Source organism: Acomys russatus, chromosome X, assembly GCF_903995435.1.
Source record: "Acomys russatus chromosome X, mAcoRus1.1, whole genome shotgun sequence".
NCBI lineage: Eukaryota > Metazoa > Chordata > Mammalia > Rodentia > Muridae > Acomys > Acomys russatus.
In genome coordinates this window covers 122,740,314-122,767,378 of record NC_067169.1, presented here as the reverse complement: position 1 = coordinate 122,767,378, position 27,065 = coordinate 122,740,314, and the positions used below count along the sequence as shown (strand labels likewise).

Here is a 27,065-nt window from a genome sequence, read left to right as displayed (position 1 = left end):
TCTCCTAGCTAGAGAAGAGACAGCAGATGAAGAGACAAAGGCACATGAAGATAGGCAGAGGTAGAGGGAAGGGTCTATCCATCCAGCAACACCTAGATGGTGACTCCAGAAAATAAAAGGTCCCCTCAGAGGGAGCTTGGCCTTGCTAAGGCCTTGATTTTGGACTTTGGGCAAATCGAACTATGAGGGGATGCATGTCTCTTGTTTTGTCCTGCCCAATGTGGGGAAGTCTTCAAAAAACAGCCCTGTGACATCCAGACCTTCCCCAGGCTCCATTGCTGTGGTGTGTTCTTGCTCGCAGCCATTTAGCTAAGGACAAATACATGCTTTATTATCTCTTCATGTGGAGCCAGTTGTGTTGATAGCAAATCTGTCTTGTCTAGACTTTCTTAGTCTTATGACTCAAGCTGCGCTGCTTGTCTTTTTTGCTGTGGAAGTAGAGGCGCATGGGATCTTTGGAACCATGTTACATCTTTTTGGATCTTGCTCTGGAAAATTGTCTTTTGATGCTAATAAATCTAAAAGGACACTGGGTGCATCAGAGAACTAGAAATACCATGAAGAGAGCCTCATAAGAGATGGCTCATTGAGCTGGGCAGTGGTGGCACACGCCTTTAATCCCAGCACTTGGGAGGCAGAGGCAGACTGATTTTTGTGAGTTCTAGGCCAGCCTGGTCGACAAAGCGAGTCTAGGACAGCCAAGGCTACACAGAGAAACCCTGTCTCGGAAAAAAAAAAAAAAAAAAGATGGCTCATTGGTTGGGAGAACTCACTGCTCCTTCAGGAGACCTGAGTGAGGTTTCCAACTGCCAGTAACACCAGCTCCAGGGGATCGGATGCCCTCTTCTGGCCTCCACAGGCACTGCACATGCATGCACATAAATATATCTACATCAATAGAAATAAATCTTAAAGAAAATAAAAGAAAGATCATGAAGAAGAGACGACTAGAATATGCAGAGTGCTGTGGAGGGAAGTCACAGTGCTGTGATTTACAAATGACATAGGGGTCATTTGTAAGTCCTCACCAGAGAACTATTTATGTGGCTATTCTTGGCCCAAAGTGGGTACCACAGAGCATGGATGTCTACACATAGGCATTCAAGGGGACCTGGAAAGGGTAGGAAAGAGGCACTAAGAGTAAGTGAGTGTGAAATGATGGGCTTTGTTTTTCCGGCTTTAGGAAAAAGAGGAAGTCAGTGGTCAGAATTCAGGTCCACTGATGATGACAACGCAAATGCGTAGATGCTGTAGAGAAACAAAGTTCAACACAGGGGCTGAGGCGCTGGCTTGGCTGGTAAAGTTCTTGCCTTGCATTTGATCTCCAAAACCTTGTAGAAAAGAAGCTGGATTCTCCTAATCCAAGCAGTAAGAAGGCAAAGACAGGAGGTTCCACGGGATTTGTTGGCCAGCCAGACTAGCCTAACTGGTGAGCTTCAGGTCAATGAGAGATGCTGTCTCAGAAAACAAGTGGACAGTACCTGAGGAATAATACCTGAGGTTCTCCTTTGGTCGTCACCCTACATACAGTTACACACACGCACACACACACACACACACACACACACAGAGAGAGAGAGAGAGAGAGAGAGAGAGAGAGAGAGAGAAACAGAGAGAGCCATTCACACTTTTATATACATGAACATGCATGCTCACATGTATGCACAGATGAAATACAATTACCATGAGCTCTAGTCATCTTGTGGCTCAGTATATATCAATTCCCTAAGAAGACAGTGTCAAAGAGCAATATACGTGCCTAGGTTCATAGTAGCATTAGTCACAATGCCTAAAATGATGGAGCAGGCCAAGCATTTGTGATTGTGTGGCTAAACACAACATGTCTGTGCAAGCAATAGAATATTACCCAGCCTTAAGAGGAACTGAAGGCAGACACCTGGTACAACATGGCTGACCTTTCAGACGTGATGCTCAGTTAAATGAGCCTGTCACAAAAGGACAAATACTTCTCCCACCCTACTTTTAGGAAAGGCCTTATTGGAGAATGTTGCAGCCAGATTTGCCGACAGACAATAGAATAGGGGACTGAGGGGGAGGAGCGGGAAGTTGGTGTGAAATGGCATGGAGTTTAACTTTGAAAAGGTGAAAAAGTGCTGAAGAACTGTCACAATTTTTCCCACTGGCCCATCCAAGAACACTGGCCTGAATATCTGGTCAAAGCAGTCATTGGGAGGGGCCACAGGTGGAGCACCTCTTGCCCACAGGGCTACTGCTCCATAGAACCCAGCAGGACATCAGCCATAGGGGAGGCCATGCCTGCGGCTTTTCCTGTCCTGGCTTAGTGTCATGCGGGCATCATTGTTTGATTGTTTGGTTCTATATGAGAAGTTACCGAATAATAAATCACACATGTGACTCAGACCCAGATTGTAGGAGCCTTTCATTTTTTTTTTTTTTATACACAGAAATTTTGGTCTATTCTTTAAATTAGGAAATTCAACTACAGACTTTAATTTATTATGCATCTGTGGTCTTCCTCATTAAGATATTTTGTTCATCTTTATAACAGGCAGATAAAAATGTAAAACATATTTATGAACTGAACACAGTTGACCAAGCCATTCCATAGAGTATAATGCTTTATAAAGAGAAGCTTCTGATGAGACAGGCCTTGGCCTGAAGACTGTACAAGAACCAGAACAGACGATGCAGGTTTCCAGGGCCTTTTCTGAACCCCACAGCTCAGCACAAAGGCAGCCTGGGTACCACACAGTTGACACTGACATCAGGCAACTTTACACAGCAGCATTGAGGCTTGGCTTTTTAATACATAGTGGCCATTTGCTCTATCTGTGTCTCTATAACAGAGGATGACAAGAAGCCCATGAGCAGAGCTGGACACAGCCGACCTGCTGCAACTGCAACACTCCACATTGGATTTCTTGTTGAAGACCCTCAGCAAACCAAGTTGCCCTTTTGATGTGGTGGTGGTTTAAACAAGGACATCAGGGAACAATTTACAAATGGGAAACATTCTCAATATGCCCTTTAGAAAAAGGGATGGCTTTATGTGATCTGTAGCTGGCATTTTAAAGTGGAGTTTCTCTTATAACTGAAATTCTTTTGCCCGAGATGTGACTACTCCTGCTCAGGGGTGACATGGCATTGGTGTGACCAGTGGGGACATGGCAAGTTTCCATTTGACTTTCTGTGGATGCCAGAGAGCTGAGAAAATTTCTGTGGGGTGGAGTGGGAAGAGACGGGGGCAAAGGCAGCTTCTGAGGGCACCTGTCTTTCCTCGACATCTCTCAGGTCACACCTGTCTCTTGACAGACAAAAAGCTCACACCTGTGTCATGGCAGACAAACCTCGGGCCCAAATGACTGGCATGTGTGGGAATGGAATGAGATTCTAGACATCTTCCTAAAAAGTATGACAGCCATGAGTTCAGAAGGTGAAGGGCCCTCAAGTCAGGGTGTTGCCCATTTCACTGCTGTCACTGTGTTGTCCAGACTCAGGACCTAGGAGCCCAGAGGAAGAGACTCATCAGCCTGGCCCTCTTCTCAGGTTATCACTCTTTCTAGGAAACCAGGTTTGGCACAATGGGTGCCCACAGTGCCAGGACAGGCCCCTAGAGGAAGATGTCTCAGGGTACTCAGACCTGACTTTTCCAGCCCCACCTGCCTAGGTGGATCCAAGGCCTGTTGACCCCATAGTTAGTCCCACAGGCCCAGAAGAGTCATCAGCAAGAAAAGAGCAATGGTAACAGTCTACGAAGGCCATTTTTACAAGAGGGTCTGTTTCTATAGTTCTGCCTTCTGGGTGGTAAATGCTCTGTGGGCAAGATGATCTGGGTTGGAAACATGCTTTGGTGGGTGGCATGCCCATGCCCTCACAGACACTGAGGTGGTCCAGTGAGTGGACTCACTGTCATTTGCCAAAGCACAAAGTGCAAGTCCAGAGGAATGACCTGGACTGCCCTCGCAGTGGACGTATTGAATTTGATGACTGCTCTTCCTCAGGTGGCCTGGCATCTGTCTCTGCTTCACCACAGCTGTTCCTAGGGTTTGTCATGCTTTCAAAGTTGGGGTATGGACAAAGGAAGCCACTGGGCAAAATGACGGTATTGGAAATGAAGTGGGAGGAAGCCAAAATCCAAACTTGCCTTGCTGTGCATTGGAAGGGCCACTGTTGTCGATGCTTTGGTATTTTCCTTCTAAATAAAAATGCCATTGAAAAGTCTTTCTTCTCTACAGGCAGAGGCCTCAAAGTGCAAAGGTTCTAAGTGCAAGGCCTTTTTTTGCACAACACTCCCCAGACTTCCTTCGGGGTCAGGCATGGAGATCCTCGGGTCAGGGGCTCGGGGAGGGAAGTACAGTACTGAGAGGATATTCTTACAGTCTTGTTCCCGGAAAAGAACCTTGCTACATTCAAAAAGGAAACTTCAAAAGAAAAATGCCTGGTGAGAGGAATGGAAATATCATGCCGATAAGTAGTTCCTTATTCTTTAAATATGAATTTTGCGATATATATGTATATGCATATAAACACACACATACATATAGACACACGCACACACATGCGGTCTGCAGATGGGTCTAGTGTGCTTTGCAGTAGAAGGTACCTTTGCAAGTCGCTCCCTCTGGTGGCCTGTCTGCACAGTGTGCACAATGACCTCCCTCTTGGTTTTGGTATGTTTTTTTTGGGGGGGGGCGGGGGTATGGGTACAGCAAAGCTCCAAATAGGCTCAGCTAGCCCCTACCGTGCTGCACAGCCCAAATGGTGAACACACAGTGGAACTAGTGTTCATTAAAAAAAAAAAAGAAGAAGCATCAGTAGAAAAAATGTGGGAAGCACATCTTGTCCCATTCTCTTTCCCCTTCACATTGGGTGAAGAACCTCCCTTCTGCCCTTTTCCTTCATTCTCCTTCCCTCACCTCCTGGGAGCCTGGTATGAAGCCTAGTGGGCTGTGCCCTTATTGAATGCAGTTGGCTTCTTGCAAAGACCACTTAAGAAAAGTCTTTAGCCGCATTAGTCATTTCCCTCTTTGGCAGGTGCACGGGTTCCCCTCTCTGTGTGTGTGCATGTGTGTATGTGTGTGTGTATGTGTGTGTGCGTGTGTGACTCTGTGTGTGTGTGTGTGTGTGTGTGTGTGTGTGTGTGAGTGTGTACATGTGCTGAGAGAAGTTTCGGTTAGAGGGATGTCTCCATGCTGTGGAGTGGGCTCCCGGGCCTGGAAGAGAATGCTGAAGAGGTAGCTGACTTGGTGGCATGCGTGGTCAGGTAGATGCCGCTGTCTATGGCGTTGTTGTTCTGGTTAGGGGGTGGGGGAGGCGGGGCCCTCAGGCGCTCTTCGTTCTCATCCACATCTGTGTCATCGATGAGCGGGATGTTGTGGGTGTAGTCATTGATCAGAAACTCGGGTGTTGCCATGAAATTATGGATGCAGCTCTTGGATTCCGGTTTCTCCAGGCCTTCATAAAGCGAGCTACGGAATGCTTTCACCACCCGGATCTGAAGTGGAGGGGGAGGGATAGAGCCCATTTGGGAAGGAAGGGAAGAGAAGGGAGAGGAGCAGGAAGAGGAGAGAGAGGAGAAGTCAGGGAGAAGAAAGGAGAGGAGACAGTCAGTGGCTAGCTGGCACTGGAAAGTTGTGCCCACATTAGAGGCTGGCACGCAGGGTGAGGAATGTTCACTCATTAGGGTCTTTTAGGGACTGAAGTGGTTTGCTGACCGTGGTAAGGATTTGCAGGTCTAGGCCTTTGCGTTGAAAACACCCTGACCTGAGTAGGTGTTCTGGAACAATGGCCTTATGCCTGTTACCTTCCTGGCCCTTACCCTGGGAACAGGACTGGCTTAGATGGCACCTGAGGTCCTTGTTCAATTTGAATTCCAATTTGGTAGAAGACAAATACACTGAGATTCTCCAAAGAGCGTGCCCGTGGCCACTTCTGCACCCGCACCTTAGTCCTTCACACCACACGCTCGGCCTCGCATTTCCGTAAACATCTCAAGCCTCCCTAACATTGTCCTTCTTGCCTGACCCTCTGTTACTCTACCAGTGGCTCTGAAATCACTTTCTCTACTGACCCTTTTTCTTGGGATATCCCGGAGTTCCGTCCTGTCCCTGTTACTCTTCCTCTCTGTCTACATGTCTGTAGAGTGCTAGAAGCTATCTAGGGATTATGGCCTAAGAGCCCACTGGGCCTAACCTGGAGGCCACTGAAAATGGCCACACTTGAATTTCCATGCACCAAGCGGGCTCCTATTCACCCGTCTTGGCCTACCAGCTCTCCTCATGGCCTTCTGTAAGCTCTGGGCCATAGCTACATGTGTCTGATTGGGGCTCATGAAATACTTGGTGCCTTCAGCAGCCCTTTGCAATCTATCCTTCTGGTCTCCCCCAGCCACCCCATCCTCCTCATCCTCTTTGAGCTTCTATTCAGACAGCTCTGTGCTTTACCACATGTTCTTTGCCCCTCCCACTCTTGTTTTCAAGTCACATACAGCATTATTCTGCAAGGAAGTGCTTCCCACAAATACTTGGACCTCTCCACCACTATGACCATGTGACCTGAGCCAAGCTCACATCCCCTTCAGGCACCCACACCTCCTGCAGTGCAGTGCTTTTAGGACTTGCCTGAGAATCAGCCTCTCTATCCTCTGGCTTTTCCCTGTTCAGGCACACTCCAGCCTATTTATCTTTTCAAGCTACAGAGCAGCGGCCTCTCTGATCTCTCCCCAGCCCCATATGCTGGGTTCCTTCCTGCTTTTGGAAGCAGAGGTTGCTGAATAGGCCTCTGCTGGATTCCACACAAGCCACTTGCCCATATGAACTGTCCCTACTGCAGTCACAAAGCCAGCTCTGATGGCCTTCAGGTAATGTAGAGGACAGTAGGACTGTCAATTCTCCTGGAGGATGACTGGATCCCTGAGCTCCAGTTAGTCCCTCCCTCTGTGAGACAGCAGACACATTCTAATGAGTCATTTCATGGAGCTAGGCTTTGGTTTTCATGGTTTAAGTAACATATCTATAAACTCTATCCAAAAAGTGAATGAACCCTGGACCTCTTCGGGTTTTGTAAATAAAGTTTATTGGCAAGCTGCCATGCCCATCCATCTGTGTACTGTCTGTGGCTGCTCTCACACTACAAGGGCAGGGTTGTGTAGTTGTAACAGAGACCTGGCTTGAAAAGCTAAATATGTTTACTTGTTGGTCCTTTATAGGAACAGTTGACAATGAATCACCTGGACTACAATGAGTCCCTTTCAGCCCTCCAGTTAGGACCTTAGGGCTGACAACTCAGCCAGGTCAAGCGCAGTGCTCTTAAATCACCGTAAACGAGGCAAACTTTGCAGCCTTTGGAATGTGAAGACGTGAACAGGGCTCTGGAAAATTGGGGTTTCTCCGATCCGCACCTGAGATGCAGTTGGGATTTTTTTCTGTCGGATTGTGGATGGCTAGCTGTTCTTTAGTCTCTCTTTTCATAGTGGTTGCTTAAATAGGGATTGAAAGCTATCACCAATTTTAAAGAAGAGAAAATAATTCATTGGTGTTGCTTCACTAGTTAGGTTTTCTAGGGCAAGACTGGAATGTTCATCTGGGGACATCACTAAACTCCAGCTGTCAGCCACACCGTCACGTCACAACAAAGAGAATGAGCTGCATGCTGTTGCCGTTGACTCTGGGGGCAATTTGTTAAATCTTCCAGCAATGCCCAGGTGACTAGCCACAACTTTCTCCCTAGTGAGCCAGCATCCTCAATTGGAGCTCAGATGGTCAGGCCAGACTACAGCTTTCCCTGGTCTGTTCAAACCTATCCCCGGGGCCTCACTGCACCGCACCTGGCTCAAGTCCAAAGTCATTCCCTGAAGAGCGACACCCAAACCACAGGGCAACCCTCATATGCTTCTCCCTGCCATCTGCAGCTACTGTTGCTTTAGCCTGTTCCATTTGCCTCCTCCTTCTGGCAGATCCAGGCACTGAGCCACCAGCGTACCAGCAGTAGCTGGGGATCACATGCATGCCATACGTGAAAGAGTGCTGTGCCTCTGGTGCAGAGGGCCACCCACTCCAGTGTTTTGAGTCATCTTGAGGGTAACATCTGAGAGTGAGTCAGCTTTTCTCTAGCTCTCTTTTTCCCTGCGTTGAAATCTGGGCTAGAACAAAGTGGTTTGCTGTTGACCTTATGATTGGGGTATTTCAGCTACCTGAAGGCCGTGTGGAGCACAGGTACCTCCTGGGAGATGGCCTGGTCCAGGCCAGGCAGCAGAGCTTGTGCTAGGTGCCTGTAGGTATCTCCAAGACCCTGGGAGTCCTTCTTCCTGACCTGGAGTTTGGGGTTTCTCGCTAAGCTGCAGCCAAGGCCCTGGCCTTTCCTCAGCCTCCTGCGTGAGTTTCTCAGTTTGCTACGATCAGCGCTTCTCCATGTCTACTCTTCCGCAGGGCCTTCAACAAGCCTCAAGGCCCAGCAGACCACCTAGATGCCATTAATGCTTTGAGTACTACATCCACCCAGGCCCCCTTTCCACACCCCACTCCCAACTGTTCCCAGGTGCTGCCCCTAGAGCTCTCACTCTCCCGTTCTCACCTCTTCATGACCTTCTGGGCCCAGGGTTCTAGCTAAACTTCAGAGGCTCCTCACCAGCTCTTAGCTCATTGTGGCTACAGAGTTCACTGCCAGCTTGTTCAATGGGACCAACCCCAAAACACCTCACTAGAATCCCTCCCCTCCTCCACTACAGCTCCCATGTCCTGCCTGAAGGTTGATGATCTTGTTTGCCTTGGGGCCTCCATCCTGCCTCTGCCTGACGTGAAGCTTCTGACTAAGGGTCTCATGATCCTACAGTGGTCTACAACATCCCATGTCTACATGATGTTTCCAGGCTCCTTCTGGTTACTGAGTCAGACCCTGTCACTTCCCTACCTGACTACAGATATTCTTGTAAGTGATAGAACTGGCCTGGGTGCTGACCAGGGGTGGGAAACCACTGAACTTTAATTCACAGCCCATCTGCCTGTAAAGAAAGGATTTGTTTGTTTGTTTGTTTGTTTGTTTGTTTGAAACAGGTTCTCAGTATCCAGACCAGGCTGGTTTCAAACTCCAGATCTCCTGTTGTTTCAGCATCTCTCCCTCACTCAGTGCTGGAATGACAGGCATGTACCACCAGATCCAGCTTTGAAGGATAATTTTACATAAAAGACGTCTCTAGGAAAGATAAACCCCAGATTATGGCTGAGGCTTCTGGAAAAAACAAGGGAATTAGGTTGGTCTGGAAAGGGTGTCTCCAATTGCTTATCACCCAACTGCGATGCTATGGCTCCCCAGCCTCATTTATCAGCATGTGTTTGCTCCCCACCCCAGCCTCACAGACTCATTCAGCTGCTGCCTCACTTCTGCAACCCATCATGGCTAGTGTCCCAGACGACTTTTGATACTTTATCTTTTGCCATGCATTCCTTAACCAAGCAAAGTACTTGACGCTCCCTCAATGTCCCTGGACCAAGCAAAATACTTATGCTCCCTCAGTCTCCCCTGAGACCCTTGCTAGCCATTTCCCTCCAGACCTTTTGCTAATATCCAGGGGCAGTTCTCTCAGGGTAGGTGCTCCTGCACATCTATAGTACCCATCGCACCTCTGTCAGTTGCTGTCTCAGCTCCAGATGTGGGTGTCTGAGTCATATCTCACCCTCCGACATAGTCTTAACACTTGACAATTCCACCATTTCCTCCTGTCAAATGACATCCAGAATTTCCCATTTCTGACACACCCACCACTGTCACAACACCAGTCTCAAACTGGCTGCCACAGGGCCTTTTTAAAAAGTCCTCTCCAATAAAAGTCACCACCGATGCAGGGGAATCACTAGCTGCGTCTCCCACTAGAAGACCTGCCTTGGTTTCTCTCATGGCATTTCTTTTACTACCTATATCCCCCAACATGTTCTTCTCGCAGGGCCTTGGCATTGCCTGTCTGTTCATCCACAAAAATTCTTCCTCAGTGAGCTTGTTCCCCCGGCACCCAATCAGAAGTGCTGAATCATAGTGTGTGTGTGTGTGTGTGTGTGTGTGTGTGTGTGTGTGTGTGTGTGTGTGTGTGTTGGAGTTTCCAAGTGGAGAGTGGCAGAAGAGTGTAAGACTTGAGGGAAGGCTCATGCCAGTAAAAACAATGAAAAAAGAAAATAAAAAGGAAGGAGAGAGAGAAAAGCAAAGGCTCCTGAATCACAATGGCAGAAAAAGAATAGAAAATGCCTGACACCTTCTGCTCTCTTCTTTGTAATTCTTTGGCCAACTACTACTTCAGAACCTTCTTGAGAAAAGGGACCAGTCAGGTGCTTTGACAGTCTGGCCCATGAAGTGTGGAAACTGAGGAGAAGCGGGCTGCTTTTGCAAGTTAGTTCTGACTTTTTGGGCACTTAGTGCCCAGGACCATCGGGGCTAGATTGACTCTGGATGGCAACAGCCTGGCCCAAGCATTTCACATGGTCTGGCCGCAGAGAACACAGGAGTACGCCTAGTGATGGGCTGTGGTGGGCAGGGGCGTGGGTGTGCGTAGGGAAGGGCTTGAATAAATCCCACAAGCTCTCAGCACTCACAGCACCTACCTGCAGGGCCTCAAACCAGGGGTCCCTGGACCTAGATTGCATCATGTGTGCTTTAGGAATTTCCTGCAAGCTTCTTCCCCTATGGTTTATTTAGCCTGTAGTTCCAGAGAGGGCAGGGCAGGGCCCCTGCTAGAGAACTAATTGATGCTTCCCCTAGTGTGGAGCCAGTGTGCACACTGTCAATCAGCTACAAGAAAAAAATTGCCAATATACTCTCCCCAGAAACTGAACTGGGGTGATTTGGCTCAAACTTAGGACTGGTGGCCAGCTCCTTCCTTCTTGGTGGTGTGAGGATGAGGGGCTGGCTCTCCTGGGCTCACCTGCCTGGCTTTAGCCCCTTCCCCCCAACGGGTAAAAGGTCTCCATGTTGCAAAATCCCATTAAAATGAAGCAACCGCTGTGGTCTGTTTCCAAATCCTTCATCAGAGCCTGGAAGAAGCCCCTCTGGCGATACGGTGCTCAAATATTTGCTGGTCTGCGTCAGAAGGCATCTTATCTCAAACTACTGAGACAGTAAACATTCGAGTATAGAGGCCCAGTGCTGCTGCCTGAAGGCTGGGCTGGGCTGGGCTGGGCTACTGGTTGAAGTGAGAGGGTCCCCAGGGTGAGCTTATGGGGGATAGACTTTGATGCTTGGCTGGAGAGGGGCAAGGGTGTGTCTGTGTGTTCTCATGGGAAAGCGATACAAAAGAACTCTTAGGTGCTGGAGCCCACAGAGGGGCTTAGGTGGTGCCAGGATCCAGGCTTGCTTTTCCAAAGAGGTCATGCTCCGTCTGTTCTCTCTAAGAGGGAGATACATAGTGCCCTGGGTTTGCTCCTTCTTAGCAAAGCTGGATGACTTCAGAAAGCCCTCTCCAGCCACTCTTTTGAAGTTATTGGTAATCCTAGGAGTCTTAGTGTGAGTCTGTGGCTGGGGTGAGAAGGAGCGCAGTGGACACTTGCAGGGAACAGGATTTCACAGCCTTATTGTTTCCTGTCCCATCCAGACAGACTGGCCTCCTGGAAGTGAGGTGGCAGCCATGAGGGAGAGGCCAGTACGCCCTGGACCCAGAGCACTATGAGTGGAATGGCTGTGACAGAGACAGCCTTGAGGCCAGGCAAGGAAGGAAAAAATGGCTGAGTAGGCTAGAGGCTGTACAGGCCTTCCTGAAGCTAGGGGTGAGGAGATCATGGCCTGCTCAGTTTGTGCAAAGGCCATGTGGGGATGTGGGGATGTGGAGGGACTTGTGTCCAGAAGCAGCAGCAGGAGAGAGAGAGAGAGGGGGGGGGAGAGAGAGAGAGAGAGAGAGAGAGAGAGAGAGAGAGAGAGAGAGAGAGAGAGAGAGAGAGGGAGCATACACAGGATGGGAAGTTGGAAAGAATGAGAAAAGCATCCTGAGCCCCCAGCATCCTGATCACCCTCTCCCTCTAGTTAGAAGATGCTCTCTGGCCCCAAATGCACAGGATGACTGGCTTTTCTCCCAAGAAAGCTGAAGGCTCTTAGTGGGAATGCTTTTCAACAGGAAGCTTCTCCAATGCTCAAGAGCCACAGGCACAGTTCTCTGGACTCTGTGGGGTGAGAGGCAATGTGGCCTGGAGCTAGTGAAGAGGATGGAAAGTTCCTCATATATGGGGCCATGCTGCTGCATAGGAAAGCTCGTAACTGCTGGCTCTAGTCAGGACAGCTGTGGTCAGAACACCTTACACAATGCTGAGTGTTGTTCAGAGGGCCCACCCTGCTTTCCTTTCTAGTAGCTATGGTCCTTTGAAGGGTTCCAAGGAGATGGGCACTGTCAGGCCTGGTTGCCTATTGAATCCCGAGGATGTCATTGTCCTCGTGGGCACCTGTCTTCTCCTGGTTTATGAGGGGGTTGGGTGCAGCGATTTGTGAGAGCCCTCAGAACTCCCAAGTTAAGCTCTGAACTCTAGACGGAACTGCTGTGTGGCAAGAGTATGTCATGGCCAGTGGCTTCCAGAAGCAAAGTGTATCCCACTTGGGGTGGTCAGGTGACCCAAGCAGCATCTTCCTCCACAGAGAGTCTTTCTTAGGCTGCCTACCTTGGTTTGTTGGGGTAACAGGACCTTCACAGCAGCCCCCTCCTCAGAAGACCCTGCTGCCCGCCTCTCACATCTGCTTAGCTTCCCCTAGAATAGCTCAGGAGCAGCAGGAGGCTGCTGTCTCTCCCACTGTACTTACCAGGCACTGGTGGGATCCGAAGGTAGGAAGAAGGGGACAGATGGCCATGGAAGGAGGGAGGGAGAGAAGCAAGGTACTATGGGCCAAGGAAGAAAATAAAGACCATATTTAGGGAGGAAGTGGGAGAAATGGGGGCTGAAGAGGCAGTAGGCCTCAGCCAGGGAGGGGAAGCACGTGAGGAGGAGCCTCAGAGTCTGACTGGCTCCAGTGAGGCTCAGACCAGCACTGTGAAGAGGTTTTGGGAGGCATACATAGAAGAGTCTAGCAAAGTGCCTTCCCACTGAGGCAATCGATGGACAAACAGACAGGCGGGCGGGCAGGCAGACAGATGGAAGGTGCAGAAAGATGACCCTGAAAAATATGTTGGAAGTCAGTGTGGAGAAAAGGGCTGTGCAGTGCTGTGTGTGCCCTACATCCGCTCTTCATGTTGTTCAGAGGAAGGAAGCTGCTGCTGCTCACCTGGGCATGGCCAAGGTGTGCTGGGAGGCCATGGGCCAGGCTATCCTTAACTTATTTGGTACAGCCTCCTGCTGGCTTCTCGGGATAAAGTAGTCCTGAGGTTCTTCTAGGTCCCATTTGGCTACTTTCCAGAGCAACAGTGACATGTATCAGCCCACATATGTGGCCTGGATGGGTGCTCAGGGGTGGGGATGGGGCGTACAAACTGGAGGGGTGTGTGGCCTGCGGTCTGGAGAAGGGATGTATGTACCCACACACGTCTGTGCTATTCCTGAGGGGCCCTGATCCTTTCCTTAAAAGACAGAGTGGCCCAAAGAAGAGCCTAAGGAAGAGGAGGGCACCTCCCACTGGGGACCTCTCACCAGTTCCTAAAAAGATAAATGAAAGAAAGAAAAGAACAGAAAGAAATCAAACAAAAAGAAATTCGAAGAGTCTGTGATGGGAAAAAGGTGACGTAGTTAAGGCCTTCCATCTGCGTGGGAGTGGCATGTTCCGAAGGGAGCTGCAGGGGGCTCACTGAAAGGAAAGCAAAGACTTAGCATTGAGCTATCCCAGCAGGCCCTGAGCTCATACTCGAAGGGTTACTGTTCACTTTTTGAAACCTCCTGACTTTGTTACCAAAAGCAGGCAACCCCGGTAGGAGTGCCCCCGCCTCCACATGCTTGCCTGCATTTTCTCCTGTTGGGGGCACCACAGGGCAACTGGGTTAGCAGTCTAGTGGCCTCTTCTTTGTCTTTGTAAAATGATGTGAACAATTATGGAAGCTTCTATCTAGTTAGGCCAACCTCAGGGTTCTCTTCAAAACATGAATTGCATGGTGAGAATTTGTCATTGAAATGCCCTGGCTCCTCTGAGGAAGGAGTAGAGAGGACTGCATAAGATTGGGTTCAGATCCTCCAATACTGAGGCCTGTTTGGAAAGAGCAAGATGCTTGGAGACGTAGCAAACAGCACCTGCCTGGCCTCTGCACTCCTGTTATCTAACAGATGCTGGCTCAGGGCGGGGCCTACAGGGCGGGGCCTACAGGGCAGGGCCTACAGGGCAGGCACCAGCTGCTCTTGAGAAGCACTCTTGCTCAGCACTGAGCCCACCTGGGGACTGGAGACAGGGGCATCCTTTGGAAGCCACCTCAAGGAGAATGCTGGAAATTGTCACTTTCTTCCCCGAGGAGATTAGCTGGATTCTTTTGCTGTAAATGATACCACACTGTGGGCCTTTGCCTACCCCAGAAGGGTAGCCCTGGGCCACACACTTTCCTGGCACTCACCCCAAAACATGGAGCAAGTCCCCAGCCTGAAACCAGACACCACCGGAAGAAGCCTGAGTTCATGAGGAGCCCTGAGTACATGCGGACAAAGAAAACCAATGGTAGCAGGGGTACTAAATGCAAACCAAAACCCAAACAAAGCAAAGGACGAAAGGCCCGGCAGTGCTGTGGGGTTATTTCGTAAGAGAATATGGCTTTGGAGAGACACCATCTGGCGGGAAGGACTGGACAGGGCAGTAGAGAAGGAACAGAAAAGCCACGGTGAGCGGAAATGCAAGACTGGAAAAGAGAAGGCAGAGTCGGGGAGGCTTTATCTTCCCCCGGGTGCCATTTATGAGAGAAAAGGGAAGTCAAGACTCACTGCCAGCAGCGCTGGTGGGCTTGGCGGCAGAGAGAGTTACGTGAGTAGGGGTAGAAAGATTGGTTACGTCATGGAGCTGGCTGAGGACCGAAGACCGCCGGCGCACAGCACCCTGAAATGACCCGCTTCTCTTGAAGGTACTCACTACCTCCATCTGTGGGAGAGAAAATGAGATAAAGGTTGGCTTGCATGGAGGTCCAGGCTACCACACAGGGTGGGGCTGGGTGAGGGCAGGGGCCACACTAGGGAAATATGGGGCCAGCAAAGCCTCAGCTAGGTCAGCCCCGATCCCTGGACAAAGCCATTCCGAGAGAGGGTTTGCTGGGCAAATGGTTAGTGGTTAGGAGTGTGAGAGGGAAAGGCCACCAGTGGGGACACACTGCAAACATTTTGTAGGTCACTTGCATTCATGATACGCTCATCGAGAGCCACTCGTCAGAAAGTACCTGTGTCTGGCAATACTTCCTTATCCTACTTCGGTAGTGCTCAACATTTTTTTTCCGCCCCAACACACCTGAGGGATATGACACGCTCTTATTAGAAGGTGGAAGCACTCCCCAGTGGCATACGGGCTGGAGTCTCTCCTGCAACCCTGGGAAATCTCTGCCCTTGTTCATGGTCCTCTTAGCACGGGTCTCTTGCTCTGCCCTGCTGCACTGGTGTTGAGTGGATAGAGAGCCGCTCAGATTGCTGCAGCTCACTAGCTTAAGGGGGCCCCTCAACAGAAGACATATTTAGGCAGAAGAGGGCCTTCCAAGAGCATAGACTTTGTCTTGTCAAAACTTTCCCCACAGCTCCGAGGCATGGAGGCTGGGAGGACTGGGGGGCAACTGTCCCGACTCTTTGAGCTTCCTAGAGATGAAAGGGAAGTGTGCATGTGGATACATCCTGCTAGAAACCTCCTGACTCGTTGTCTTTGGGTTTTCTCATCCTGTCTTTGACTATGACATTATGGCAAATACAGGAAGTATGGTGTGAAGCAACTACATCCAGTGTGAAGACCCTGGGAGACCATATCTCTAGACTCTGGGAGGCACAGTTGCAGCCTCCTCTCAGGGAATGGCCTCAGTGGGGAGAGAATATTTGAGAGTGGATCTAGCCCGGCAGTGGTGGCGCACGCCTTTAATCCCAGCACTCGGGAGGCAGAGGCAGGTGGATCGCTGTGAGTTTGAGGCCAGCCTGGTCTACAAAGTGAGTCCAGGACAGCCGGGGCTACACAGAGAGACCCTGTCTCGAAAAAACAAAACAAAACAAAACAAAAATGAGAGGATCTAACTTCTGGAAAGTACCATGTAGTTCATTTAATACTATAAGCAGCCAAACCAGCATGCATTTCTGGAGTCCAAAGCATCCTTATTGCCTGGCCTACCTGAGGCCCTGCTGTAGGAACTCGGTGCCCACCAGTCTCCTCAGGGTTGTTGACAGGACTTCTCCAAAAGAGGCAGCTGCACTATTGATACCCTCCTTCAAAGAAAATGCCTTTCAAACTTGGACCCACTGTGGAAAAGACTGGTCATCCTTCCCTTGGACCTGCCCAGTGCTGCTTTTTCTCCAGGACCATTTACTTTCTTGCTCCTATCCTCAAGAGAAGCCAGGCTTTGAGGATGGGGCTGCATCTGGGAAGATGTGGGATTTCTTCCTTAGAGAAGACAAGGGATGGGAAGCCTGACTTTGCTGTCTCAGTTTTGCATCAGCCTCCAGGGTTTTCATCATCACCACCCGCTCCAGAGGCCCCAGAACTGGCAGGACCAAGGCTCAGTTATTGGTGAGTGCTAAAAAGACAGACCACGTCATGAACATTCAAAAAGCTCCACGTCCTAGGTTTGAGACACTCTCTTTTATTATGGAACAGCGCCCTAGCGTTGGTGCACTGATACATTAGTGTAGAACAGTGGGGGAAAGTGGGCATCAAGTTACTTCGCAACAGAAAATGTTGTGCAGGCCTCTGAAATCCGGGGAGCAATTTTGTGGTTCACAAGATCCAGAAATCTGGGGCCAGTTGCCTGGAAAATACATACAACCTGAAGAGCCTTTCACAAGCTTTAGTTATGTTTTTAAGCAGTGTGTGTGTGTGTGTGTGTGTGTGTGTGTGTGTGTGTGTGTGTATTTAGAATCAAATAGAACAAGTTGAGCTATTGTGACTGGTTCAGCATGCTTGAGAGGCATGGTGAATCTGGCATATGAAAGCCGCCTTGGAATGCCATGGAGTTGGGATACCGTGCAGGAATCAGTGTGGCTTTATTGAGGGCCAAGAAGTATGCTTGCAGAGCTGGCTCTCACTAGCTGATTTTGGGCCACTCCCTCTTTCGTTGGGGTCCCATCTCCTTGCTTGCAAAGCATCTACATGGGCATGAAACAGTCAGAATGACTCTGGCTGGTGGGACCCACTTCTGGCATGCCCAGGAACTTACAAGTACGCGATACCCAGTGGTGGCCAGCTGACTCTTCAGGTTGAGATAGGGTTGCTGTCTCAGCCGGTAGGAATGCTAATGCTATCTTGCATTACATGATGGAAGTAAAAGAGGCTGATGTGGACTGCACTCATTTCTGTACTCTTTTTGTGGGATTTGCATCAGAACTGGACAGTGACAGACAACATGTGCCCTGAATCAGATGGGGGGGGGGGCGGCAGCGTGCTGGGAGTGATCAAAGTCACAGTCACCTGGAAGGCACACGTAGGTGGCCATGTGCACGTTAGGAAGCTATGAGGCCTTTCCCCTGACAGTTGCTGTGCGTTTATGCTAGTGAGTAAACATTTATTACAGGAAACAAGCCAAAGCTACCTGTGAGGTACCCATGACTGTCCTGGACACTGTGCTGGAAGCAATGGCTCATTCAATGGGAAGAGGAAGCCTGAGCTGTGGATCTGATGGCTGCAAACCCTTTCCCAGGCTCCATCTGAATCTAGCTAGGGTACCATGGCTCAGATGTGGGCCCAGGTATATCCCTCTATGGACACATTGGAGTAGGTTCTCAGGATGCTTGGTCCTTGAAGAATGCCTTCAACTTGGACTTCTTTGGTGCCACCTTGCCTAGTCCTGAAGGCTTCCACTTTCTAAGTTCCCCAAGAAACCCTGGCATGTTCCGATTCAGTGTCTAGGCCTTATTTGCACAGATGGTCCGTGGTGGTAGGAGGAGGTAGAATGTGATAAGGAGTCATAGACTTGGCAACCTTTAAGCAGGCTTTGATAGCACTGAGAGAGAGAGAGAGAGAGAGAGAGAGAGAGAGAGAGAGAGAGAGAGAGAGAGAGAGAGAGAGAGAGCGCCCTGAGGGTATACAGCAGCAAGCAGGGAGGCACAGCAGTATGGGTAGGCAGGGTGCACATCTGGAAAAGCAGCACAAGGGCATGGGGATATAAAGAGGAGTGGGGTGAGACCAAGAAGTCAGAGCTTGAATGCCACGGTCAGGGGCTGAAACTTCATCCTGGGCATAATGGAGACAAACTCCACAGGCCCCAGGGTGGTGTCAGAGGGACAGGGAATAACAAGGATAGATGGGAGGCAAGGAATGACCGCAGTGCCCTGCCAGTGGCAGGCACACCCTCAGAGCCCAGAGGAGAGAAGAGGGGCAAGCTCGGGTCACTGGGGGTGGTACTAGAGGAGCTATGTGTACCTTGCAGCTCTAAGGACAGCTTGAGTATGAGCGCTGTGCCATGTGTGGCAAGACAGCTGGAGGAATACGTGTGTGTGTGTGTGTGTGTGTGTGTGTGTGTGTGTGTGTGTGGAGTCAAGTCTTGCCCCAGTGAGATTCTGCCTTACCCGATAAGTTCCCAGAGAAGCACCTATAGCAGAGGTAGTGAGGCATCAGAGGGAAGCAATCTAAGGCCTTGGATGAGGACAAGGCAATGAGTGAAAATGCCAAGGTCATCTAGAGGGTACCAGCTGGGCCATGAGGAATTGCCTAGGCCAGAGACCAGTCCAGGAGGCTGCAATGTAGGGAGGTCTAGTGATCTGGTGGGACGTTTGGGCTCAGGCAGTTCCCTAGCAGGCTCTCCCAGGAATTGTCAGTATGAGAGAGCACACACAGGTGGAGTAGGAGGCAGAGATACCAGGAAAAGAAAGACAGAGAGAGGATGGAAACTCAGAAGAAACAGCAAGCTGTCAGGAAGGGCAGGGCCAGCAACACTTCCCTAATGCAACTGGGAGGCATGGAGCAGAAGACCTTGCAAACAGGGGTGAGAATCATTCGTGGGAGTGGGCGGCAGTGCAATCATGAGAGGATGTGAGGGGAAGATGAAAACAGGCAACAAGTATGGAATCTTCAAGTAAGACAGCTGCCCGAGAAGGGACTGGAGCAGAGAGCAGGGTAGCCTGGTACATGAGGGTTTTTTTTTTAAGCCTTCGCAACCACCTCATGTAGGCTGTCTGATGCCTTTGGTCTTAACCAGTCTAGCCTATGGAAATTAGGACCAACTTGGTGGCAGGGTACACTACCTACAGAGGCTCTTGCACAGTAACTACAGCAGACTATAGTGCACAGAGAGCTAGCCTAAGGATTTTTGAAATGGCCATTTTTACCCCACACCCAAATACAACTTGCCTATTGCCTGAGCAGCCCTTGCCAAGAAAAGTAGACAGTGCTTGTTTGTGTCCCAGAGAGCCACTAGCTGTTGGCACATGTTCTTATCCAGCTATGAGAGAGGCTACCTGGACACTGGGGGAGGTGTCAGAGAGAGGCAATCAAAGTGGCCAGCGAGTGGCGGGCACCCCTACGTGGTGGTAAGAGGGGAACTAGCCACTGCCTCTGCGTGCTTGGGGGGTAGATCCAGGGAATTCCCTGCTGGCTTTGGGGTCTGCCTGCTTAGTTTCTGCTTCTTGCCTGCTTTCTTAGGCAGCAAAATAGGAGTCACATGAAACAGCAGCTTACCTGTGTCTGGATTCGATTGAGGCCCCGGAACCAGAGGATCTGGCCCCTGCGGAGCTCTCGCTCAGCATGGTCGATTTCTTCTTCCCCCTCGGCCAGCTCCTCATCAGTCATCTCGTCCTTCCCAGGCCCATGCCCTGCTTCCTTCAGGCACTTGAGCTGGCTGGTGGGGATGGTGGCAATGACCTGGGAAAGCCACAGTCAAAGGGCAGCAAACAGAGGTGGCCATGAGTAGGCTCTACTGTGTCCAGGGAGAAGAACAAAGGCCCCATCTCTCAGAGACAGAGCATCAACAGCCCCTTTCACATGGTAGACTCTGCTCTACTGAGTCTCAGCCAGGGCTGGGGAGCACAGAAACCAATGTAGAGAGTACTATGTGAGAGAGACAGTGCTGGCCTTTGGTCACTCCTGGGAAGGATCTTAAAGTGCCTGGAATATCCTTTCTGAAAAGAGTGGGGCTCAGCTGGAGCCTTGGGCTATCTGCTAGGTTATGTATTCCTTATGGTCATGGAGGGGATGGACACTGAGGCCAGCCATCTGAGTACTATACGCCTGTATGATTGACCTCAAAGAAAAACTGCACACCAGGACCCAGATGAGCTTCCAAGCTGATAGCACTCCATATCTGCTGACCTTTATGGTTGCTGGAAGAAAAGCTGGCTGCCCTGTTCAATGAGACTGAGCCCCTTGGAAGCTTGTGCCTGACATTTCCTGGAGAAAGAAAGGCCTAGAATAGGACTTGTGATCAGGAGCTCCCAGGGAGGAAGAGATGACTAGGAGGGAAACATCTGTAAAGGGAAGAGGAAAGAAGGGAAGGCTGGAATGTGCCTTTTACTGTCTGGGTGGAGGGTGGTACTCATCCTATCTCTTTGACATTCTTGTCAGCATGACAGGAGTGGCTTTAATGTCTTTCATAGGGATTTCTTTTTACTGGAGTTTTGTCACTTTGAATGTGTATTATTTTTATAATTAAAAATATCCTGTGTGGCCCAGCTACAAGCAGACAGCATGTATCCATGGGGAGAACTGCAGCGGCTATTACACCAGGGAGCTCAGAGGTTAACTAGAGGCTGGTATGGGCAGGGCAGAGCGGAGGATGTGGAGTCTAGGCTGCAGAGGATGGGCCGTTAGGCTGAAGTGAGACAGGATGGGAGGTGCAGTGGTAGAAAGAAAGAGATTTCTTGAAAGTGTGATGGAGAAACTGTGAGTTGTCTGTGATGATTAAATGCCACAGCGGAAGTGGTTCCTGTGGCCAGCTTTGTAGGGAACACACACCAATGGATAAAGAAATCAAACTCCTAGTGTTATAACCTAAATGGTACCTCCTTACCCTCTAGTGGCGAGCCCTAACCATCAGTTTGGAAGATTTGGAGGAGGCTGATAATACGGGTTAAATGAAGCCATGATGCTGGCTCCTTGATCCCACCAGATTTGTGCCCTTATGAGAGGAGATACGTGAGAACCCCGTAGCAGCATACAAAGAGAAAGTAGCCACCCAGAAACCAGGGAGGGACCCTTACCAGACACTCAATGGCTGCCCTTGATCTTAGACTTCAAGCTTGCAGTGCTGTGAGGAAATACATGCCTTCAGTGTGACCTGCCAGTCTCTAGTGGTTTGCTGTGGCAGACTGGGCTGATCAAGACCCAAAGAGAAGTAAATCCTGGATATAGCTTCCCATAGTAGTGTTTCTGAACTCTGGAGAAAATGCTCCCGAGACCTTTTGTGCAGCATGGAGTGGGCTGCCTTGGTGCCTGAGATTGCACTGGCTGCCCAGACCCAAGCTGTTGCGTCTTGGTCTTCTCACTGACTGCTCCTTTGGGGCAGCTGCAAGTGTTCTGCCATTTCCCAGTAAGTCGAAACACCTCATTTCTCTCAAGATCTCCTTGCCCCACAGATTTTATAGCAGGGTGGAGTTTAATTTCAAATACATTGGGACACTCCAAGCACCCCGGGATGCCCTTCCTACCATCTTGTTTTTTGCACTGCTGGGAAGGGATCCCATGACTTTCTGAAAACTAAGCAGAAAACTATCCAGTTACATTGCAGTTCCTCAAATATCCATGTTTAGCAGGAAAATTTTTAGTTTCTACCATGGAGAAGGAAACTGGATTATTTTCCAGTACAGTGTGACATTTCAACTCTATCTCCTTATTCCTGAGGTTGTCAGTTGGTGGCCTTGCCCCTAGGTCATAGTACGTCATAGGCCTGAGCACACACCACATGCTTTCCCAGCCATAGGCTCCAATACCATGGGACAGAGGCTTGGAATAGTGGAGGCATAGGTGAGCCAGGATGCTTGGCTTCTTACCCACTCTGAGGGCCATCAACAGAAACAGCCAGAATGAAAGCACTGGTGAGAAATTTGATGAGGGAGACACTCACCTGTCCCCAGACCAGCTCGCCAACACCAACAAATAGGCACCAGAGCCACTGTTCTGTGGACAGTGGGGAACAGCTGAAGGGCTTCCCACCAAATTGGACGATGACAATCTGAGGGAAAGAATGGAAAGTGGTAGGCGGAAGAGCAGTCAAGATAGCTCCAGACGCCTCTGTGTCCTGCCCAGACTTCTACAAACCTTGCTTTCCAGATTGACTTTGTCTCTTGGGAGCCAAGTGAGCCTGGCCATAGTCAAGGATTTGCTGGCTTCCCAGCACACTCTGGGAAATAGCTTAGCTTTCCTTCTCAGCCCAGTCCCTTCTTCCCAGCACACTCTGGGAAATAGCTTAGCTTTCCTTCTCAGCCCAGTCCCTTCTTTTCTCTATCAGCAAATGCTTAAACATAGCTCCACCGACTAGCTGCCTACAGGGACAACGGTACCAGGATGGGTCAGCCTGGAGCCTCACACGCTGACATCCACATCCACCTCCCCTCTGGTGCCTCTGATCTCCAGGTGATCCTCAGTTGTCTGGGCCACCTTTCCAACTTCTGCAAGGCTGTTTTCACATTTGCCTGCTCTGCAGGACCCTGTAGTATGAGGACCACCCGGTTTCCCCTCCTTCCTTGATGTCTACACCCAAGGGCAAGATTTTCAAATGTTAACCAACCAATCCATAGTGTATAACCCAACCCATGTCAGGGCCAGGTAACCAGGGCCAGTCTACATTCTGTAGTAGGCTCACATGATTTCATGCTAGCCAATGTGAAGTCTGTTCTCTCGTTCATTTGCTCCTGAGAAAGCTACAGTAAAATTCTCCTCATAATGATCTCTTTCTGCACTTGGGGGTGGCTACAAGGTACGACATGCCCCTCTTCTTGGACAGTGAACTGCATTTGTATGATAGACATTTCTGGAGCTCTGATTGAAGACGTTACACTTTAGGGCATTCAGCCCCTCCTGGGAGTAGAGCTGGTCCACCTGCCCACAGGGCTGTGGCACAGAGTTTAGTATGTCAACCACGTGTACAGCAAGCATTTCCTCGAGAATCTACTACAGTTATAGAACACCAAGGAGTTAGGCTCTAGAAATGGGGATGGTTGACCAAGAGAGAGCCAGGGAATAATGTTTCTAGAAGCCAAGTGAACTGGACGGGAGGAGACAAGCCTTCCATAGCCCTCTGGAAGCTATCAGGTTAGAGCAAATGAGCCCAGCAATGTTTGGAAGAACACCTGCTCCAGAATGCAGAATAGATTCAGGGGCAGGGAGGCCAACATCACTTTCCCTACATCTTTATGCCCTACCTGAATTCCAAAGGTACCCAGGACAATGGTACAGAAGATGGGATTGCTGAAGATGCCATCAAAGACATTCCTTTCACCGTGGATCTTGCGGGCATTGATCTCATTGAAAAGCTGCATCATGACAAATGTGTTGAAGATGATGGTGTAGTGCTCTGAGGGTGGTGAGTGCAGGGGTGCATTTCTTCCACTGTCAATGTCAAAGAAGAGCTCCCCTGAACAGAGAGACAGGGTCTGAGGAGGGAGGGCCTCCCAGCAGCAGCAGCCATCCTCCTTCACCACATCTGCCCCAGAGATATGCAGTAGGGCACATGGTGAAGGGGAGCAGGGCGGTAGGAATCAAGGGTATAGAGCAGGCTTGTTCTTTTCAACCTGTAAGTGCCAGACTGAGGACACAGATCGGGTTGAAACGTGAGGCCACAGCAACAGTGTCTTGAAAGCTTTGTCTATGGGCTAAAGTGTGTGGCACGGGTCCAACTTACCAACAAAAAGCAGAGTAAAGATGATGGTGAGCTGGTAGACAGCATGTCCAAGGATGTTCTTCATCATGGTGCGTGAGATGAGAGGCTTGTCCCGACCATATGGCTTCCGCAGCAGGAGTGACTCAGTTGGGGGTTCCGTTGCCAAGGCAAGTGAGGCGAACGTGTCCATGATCAAGTTCACCCACAACATCTGCACAGCTTTGAGAGGAGAGTCCTGCAGAGATGGAGTAGTCACCTTTCTGTGGGCTGGCCATATAGCCCGCCACAGAAAAACTTGGGGGTGGTTGGATAGGAAAACCTGCCACTACTGAGGAGACACTCAGCTTTGCACTTGTCATGGGAATTTCTTTCCCAGAAGCCTGTCATACAAGTTTCCTCAGGCTGGCAGAAGTTTTCCACTGGGCTTTCTGCAGGAGCCACAAAGTCCCAACTTAGTTACCAGGGCTTTCAAGACAGCCCTGCAAGAGTGCCCAGTAGCAGCCTTTGAAACAGAGTCTTCAACTTCATAGGGCACAAAGAGGCAGAAGTGCTGACCCCAACCTGTTTCCTCATCATCCTCATCGAGTGTCTCTTTAAATATCAGCTTCCCAGGAGCCAGATGTACAAGACCATAGATGGAGAGACAGAAAGCAGGTGAGCATTTCCAAGGCTACTGAGGCAATGGAAGTGGCTGCTAATGGCTGTAAGGTTTCCTCTGGGGACCATGAGAATATTCCCGGAATAAATAGAAGGGATGGTTGAACAACACTGAATATGCCAAGCCATGCAATTCTGTCCTTTCAAATGGTTAGGATGGTTATTATGACGTCATTCATACATGACTTAGCTATCAAGAAAAAAGTCCTTGATGGGCTAGGGGGTTAGCTCAGTTAGCCAAGGGCTTGCCTTACAAGCATGAGAACCTAAGCGCAACCTCCAGAACCTTTATCAAAAAAGCTCGGCATGGTGGTGTGATTTTGTAACCTCAGCGATGAGCTGAAGATGTGAGGACCCCTAAAGCTTGCTGCCCAGCTAGCCTGTCCTAATCTGTGAGGTGAGGGTCTTATTGAAAGGCTGTCTTTCAAACAAACAAGGTGGACAGCTTCCAAGGAATACCAGAGATTGACCTCTGACCTCTACATGAACGTGAATACATGTGTATGTACACTTTGCTGACACACAGACTCTCTGCTTGCTTGTGCATGCTTGTGCGCACACACACACACACATACACACACCTGGAAAGGACCAAGCTGATCAATGGGGAGGATGAAACCATTAAGAAAGGGAAAACCTTGCCAGATAATGGTGGTGGACACCTATAATCCCAGCACTCAGAAGGCAGAGGCAGGTGGGTCTCTGTAAGTTCGAGGCCAGCCTGGCCTACAAAGAGAGTTCTAGGACAGCCAGGGCTACACAGAGAAACCCTGTCTCGAAGAAAGAAAAAGAAGTGGGGGGGGGGGCAAATCTGGAGCGCCTCTGTGATACAGCCATTCTACTCCCAGATCTAGATGCAAGAGAGTGCAAGACATACGCACATTGAAACGTGGACACGAGTGCTCCTAAGAACTCTACTCGCAATGCAATGAAGTAGAAGTGGATGAATGACAAATAAAATGAGACCCACTGGAATATTGTGCAGCTATGAAAGCAAATAAAGCATTAGCCCAAGCTGCAACATGGATTACTCCAGAAAACATTCTGAATGAGATGCTGGGTGCAAAGGCCACATGTGGAATCGGCAAACTGGCACAATGGATAAAGACTCAAACACAATAGCTTAAGTTCAATTTCCTGGGACCCACATGGTGGAACGAAAGAACTTATTCATGCAAGCCATCCTCTGGCCTCCACAGATGCACTGTAGCACACACATGCGCCATGCCCCATTAACAAAAAGTGTAAAAAGAAAACCCAAAGGCCACATGCCATTTTATTCCACTGGTACAAAATGTCTATAACAGTGAAATAAATAGAAAAGAGTGGCGATTGTCAGGGGCTTAGAAGGGGATGGGGAATAACTGCCAGAGGTTGACAGGTTTCCTTTGGGATGCGTGAATGTGTTCCGGAACCAAACAGAAGTGATGCTTGTATGACATTGTGAATATTAAAAAAAAAAGTCTCCTAAATGGCTACCATGAACAGATAAGACTTTTGGTATGTGAATTTGCTTTCAATAAAAGGTATCTACAGCTTGCTCTCAACACGGCTCTCTTTAGCCCACACTATTGTTCTTAGAAATTAACTGCATCCTGTAGGTCCCCGATGCCCACCTGAGTAATGCAGGCACCCGTGAAGGCCACAATCACAGCCACCACATTGACTGTCAACTGAAACTGCAGGAACTTGGAGATGCTGTCATAGACATTGCGGCCCCACATGACAGCCTTGACAATGCTGGTGAAGTTGTCATCGGTCAGAATGATGTCGGAGGCCTCCTTGGCCACGTCAGTGCCTGCAATGCCCTGTGAGATGACACACAATCACAGTGCCTATTTTGAAAAAATAGTCCCTCCTTGGCTCCCCAGCCCACCTGGGTTGGTTCCATGCCTTTTGCCTCCAAATAAGGCCCCAGTTGAACAGCACTTGTTTTAATCTAACACGTCCTATGCTGCAAACTGCATGTTGTCATATGTGGCTGTGAGGGGCCTTTGCTGCTAAACAACATGGTTGCTAACAACATGGGCATTCATACAGCCTGGCTACCTGCCAGCCTTTTGCCTGACTACCCAAGGAAGCCCTGGGAAATGTGGCTGTCTGGTTAGGGTAAAGGGACAATCCTCTGGTTACATGGCGGACTCTTGCTTCTCCCCCCGACAAGCTCAGGCATAACAACAGATATGAAGTTTGTGATGCTTTTACCCACCCCATCTTGGGCCTGGCTTTGCGACACTAGCCACTCCTGGGGAGCTCAGCTTGCTCTCTACTCCCAGTATGAAGTCTAGAAACAGTGTACTGGCCCACTGCACTACTGTACAAAATGTGGACTGAGTAAAAGCTCCTCCCTTTCCTCAGGGAAAGGTGGTACCTGGCTATTGCCCACTGAGTTGGGGACAGGATTCACCATACAAGCACTGTCTAGAAGGCCACCCTAGTCAGTGAGAAGAACTAGACCTATATGAAGAGAAAGAGAGAAAGCAGAGGAAGAAGCCACTGTGGTCTCTGCTCATCACTCTTGGGGACGGGGGCGACTTGGAGTGGACTGAGAACAGGTGATGGTGGCACATGCTGC

At 49.7% G+C, this 27,065-nt stretch overlaps 1 protein-coding gene across 1 annotated transcript in view; it reads right to left on the bottom strand.

Moving 5' to 3' along the window:
- Positions 1-5,094: 5,094 nt before the first annotated feature.
- Positions 5,095-27,065, bottom strand: part of Atp2b3 (ATPase plasma membrane Ca2+ transporting 3) — a 63,231-nt gene continuing 41,260 nt past the window's right edge. The window contains exons 16-22 of the mRNA XM_051141368.1: positions 26,107-26,298; positions 23,855-24,068; positions 23,376-23,587; positions 22,079-22,186; positions 19,699-19,881; positions 14,872-14,985; positions 5,095-5,476 (exon numbers count right to left, since the gene is read on the bottom strand). Coding sequence (XP_050997325.1) covers positions 5,156-5,476; positions 14,872-14,985; positions 19,699-19,881; positions 22,079-22,186; positions 23,376-23,587; positions 23,855-24,068; positions 26,107-26,298 — 1,344 coding nt within the window. The 3' untranslated portion in view covers positions 5,095-5,155. The remainder of the gene's footprint in view (positions 5,477-14,871; positions 14,986-19,698; positions 19,882-22,078; positions 22,187-23,375; positions 23,588-23,854; positions 24,069-26,106; positions 26,299-27,065) is intronic.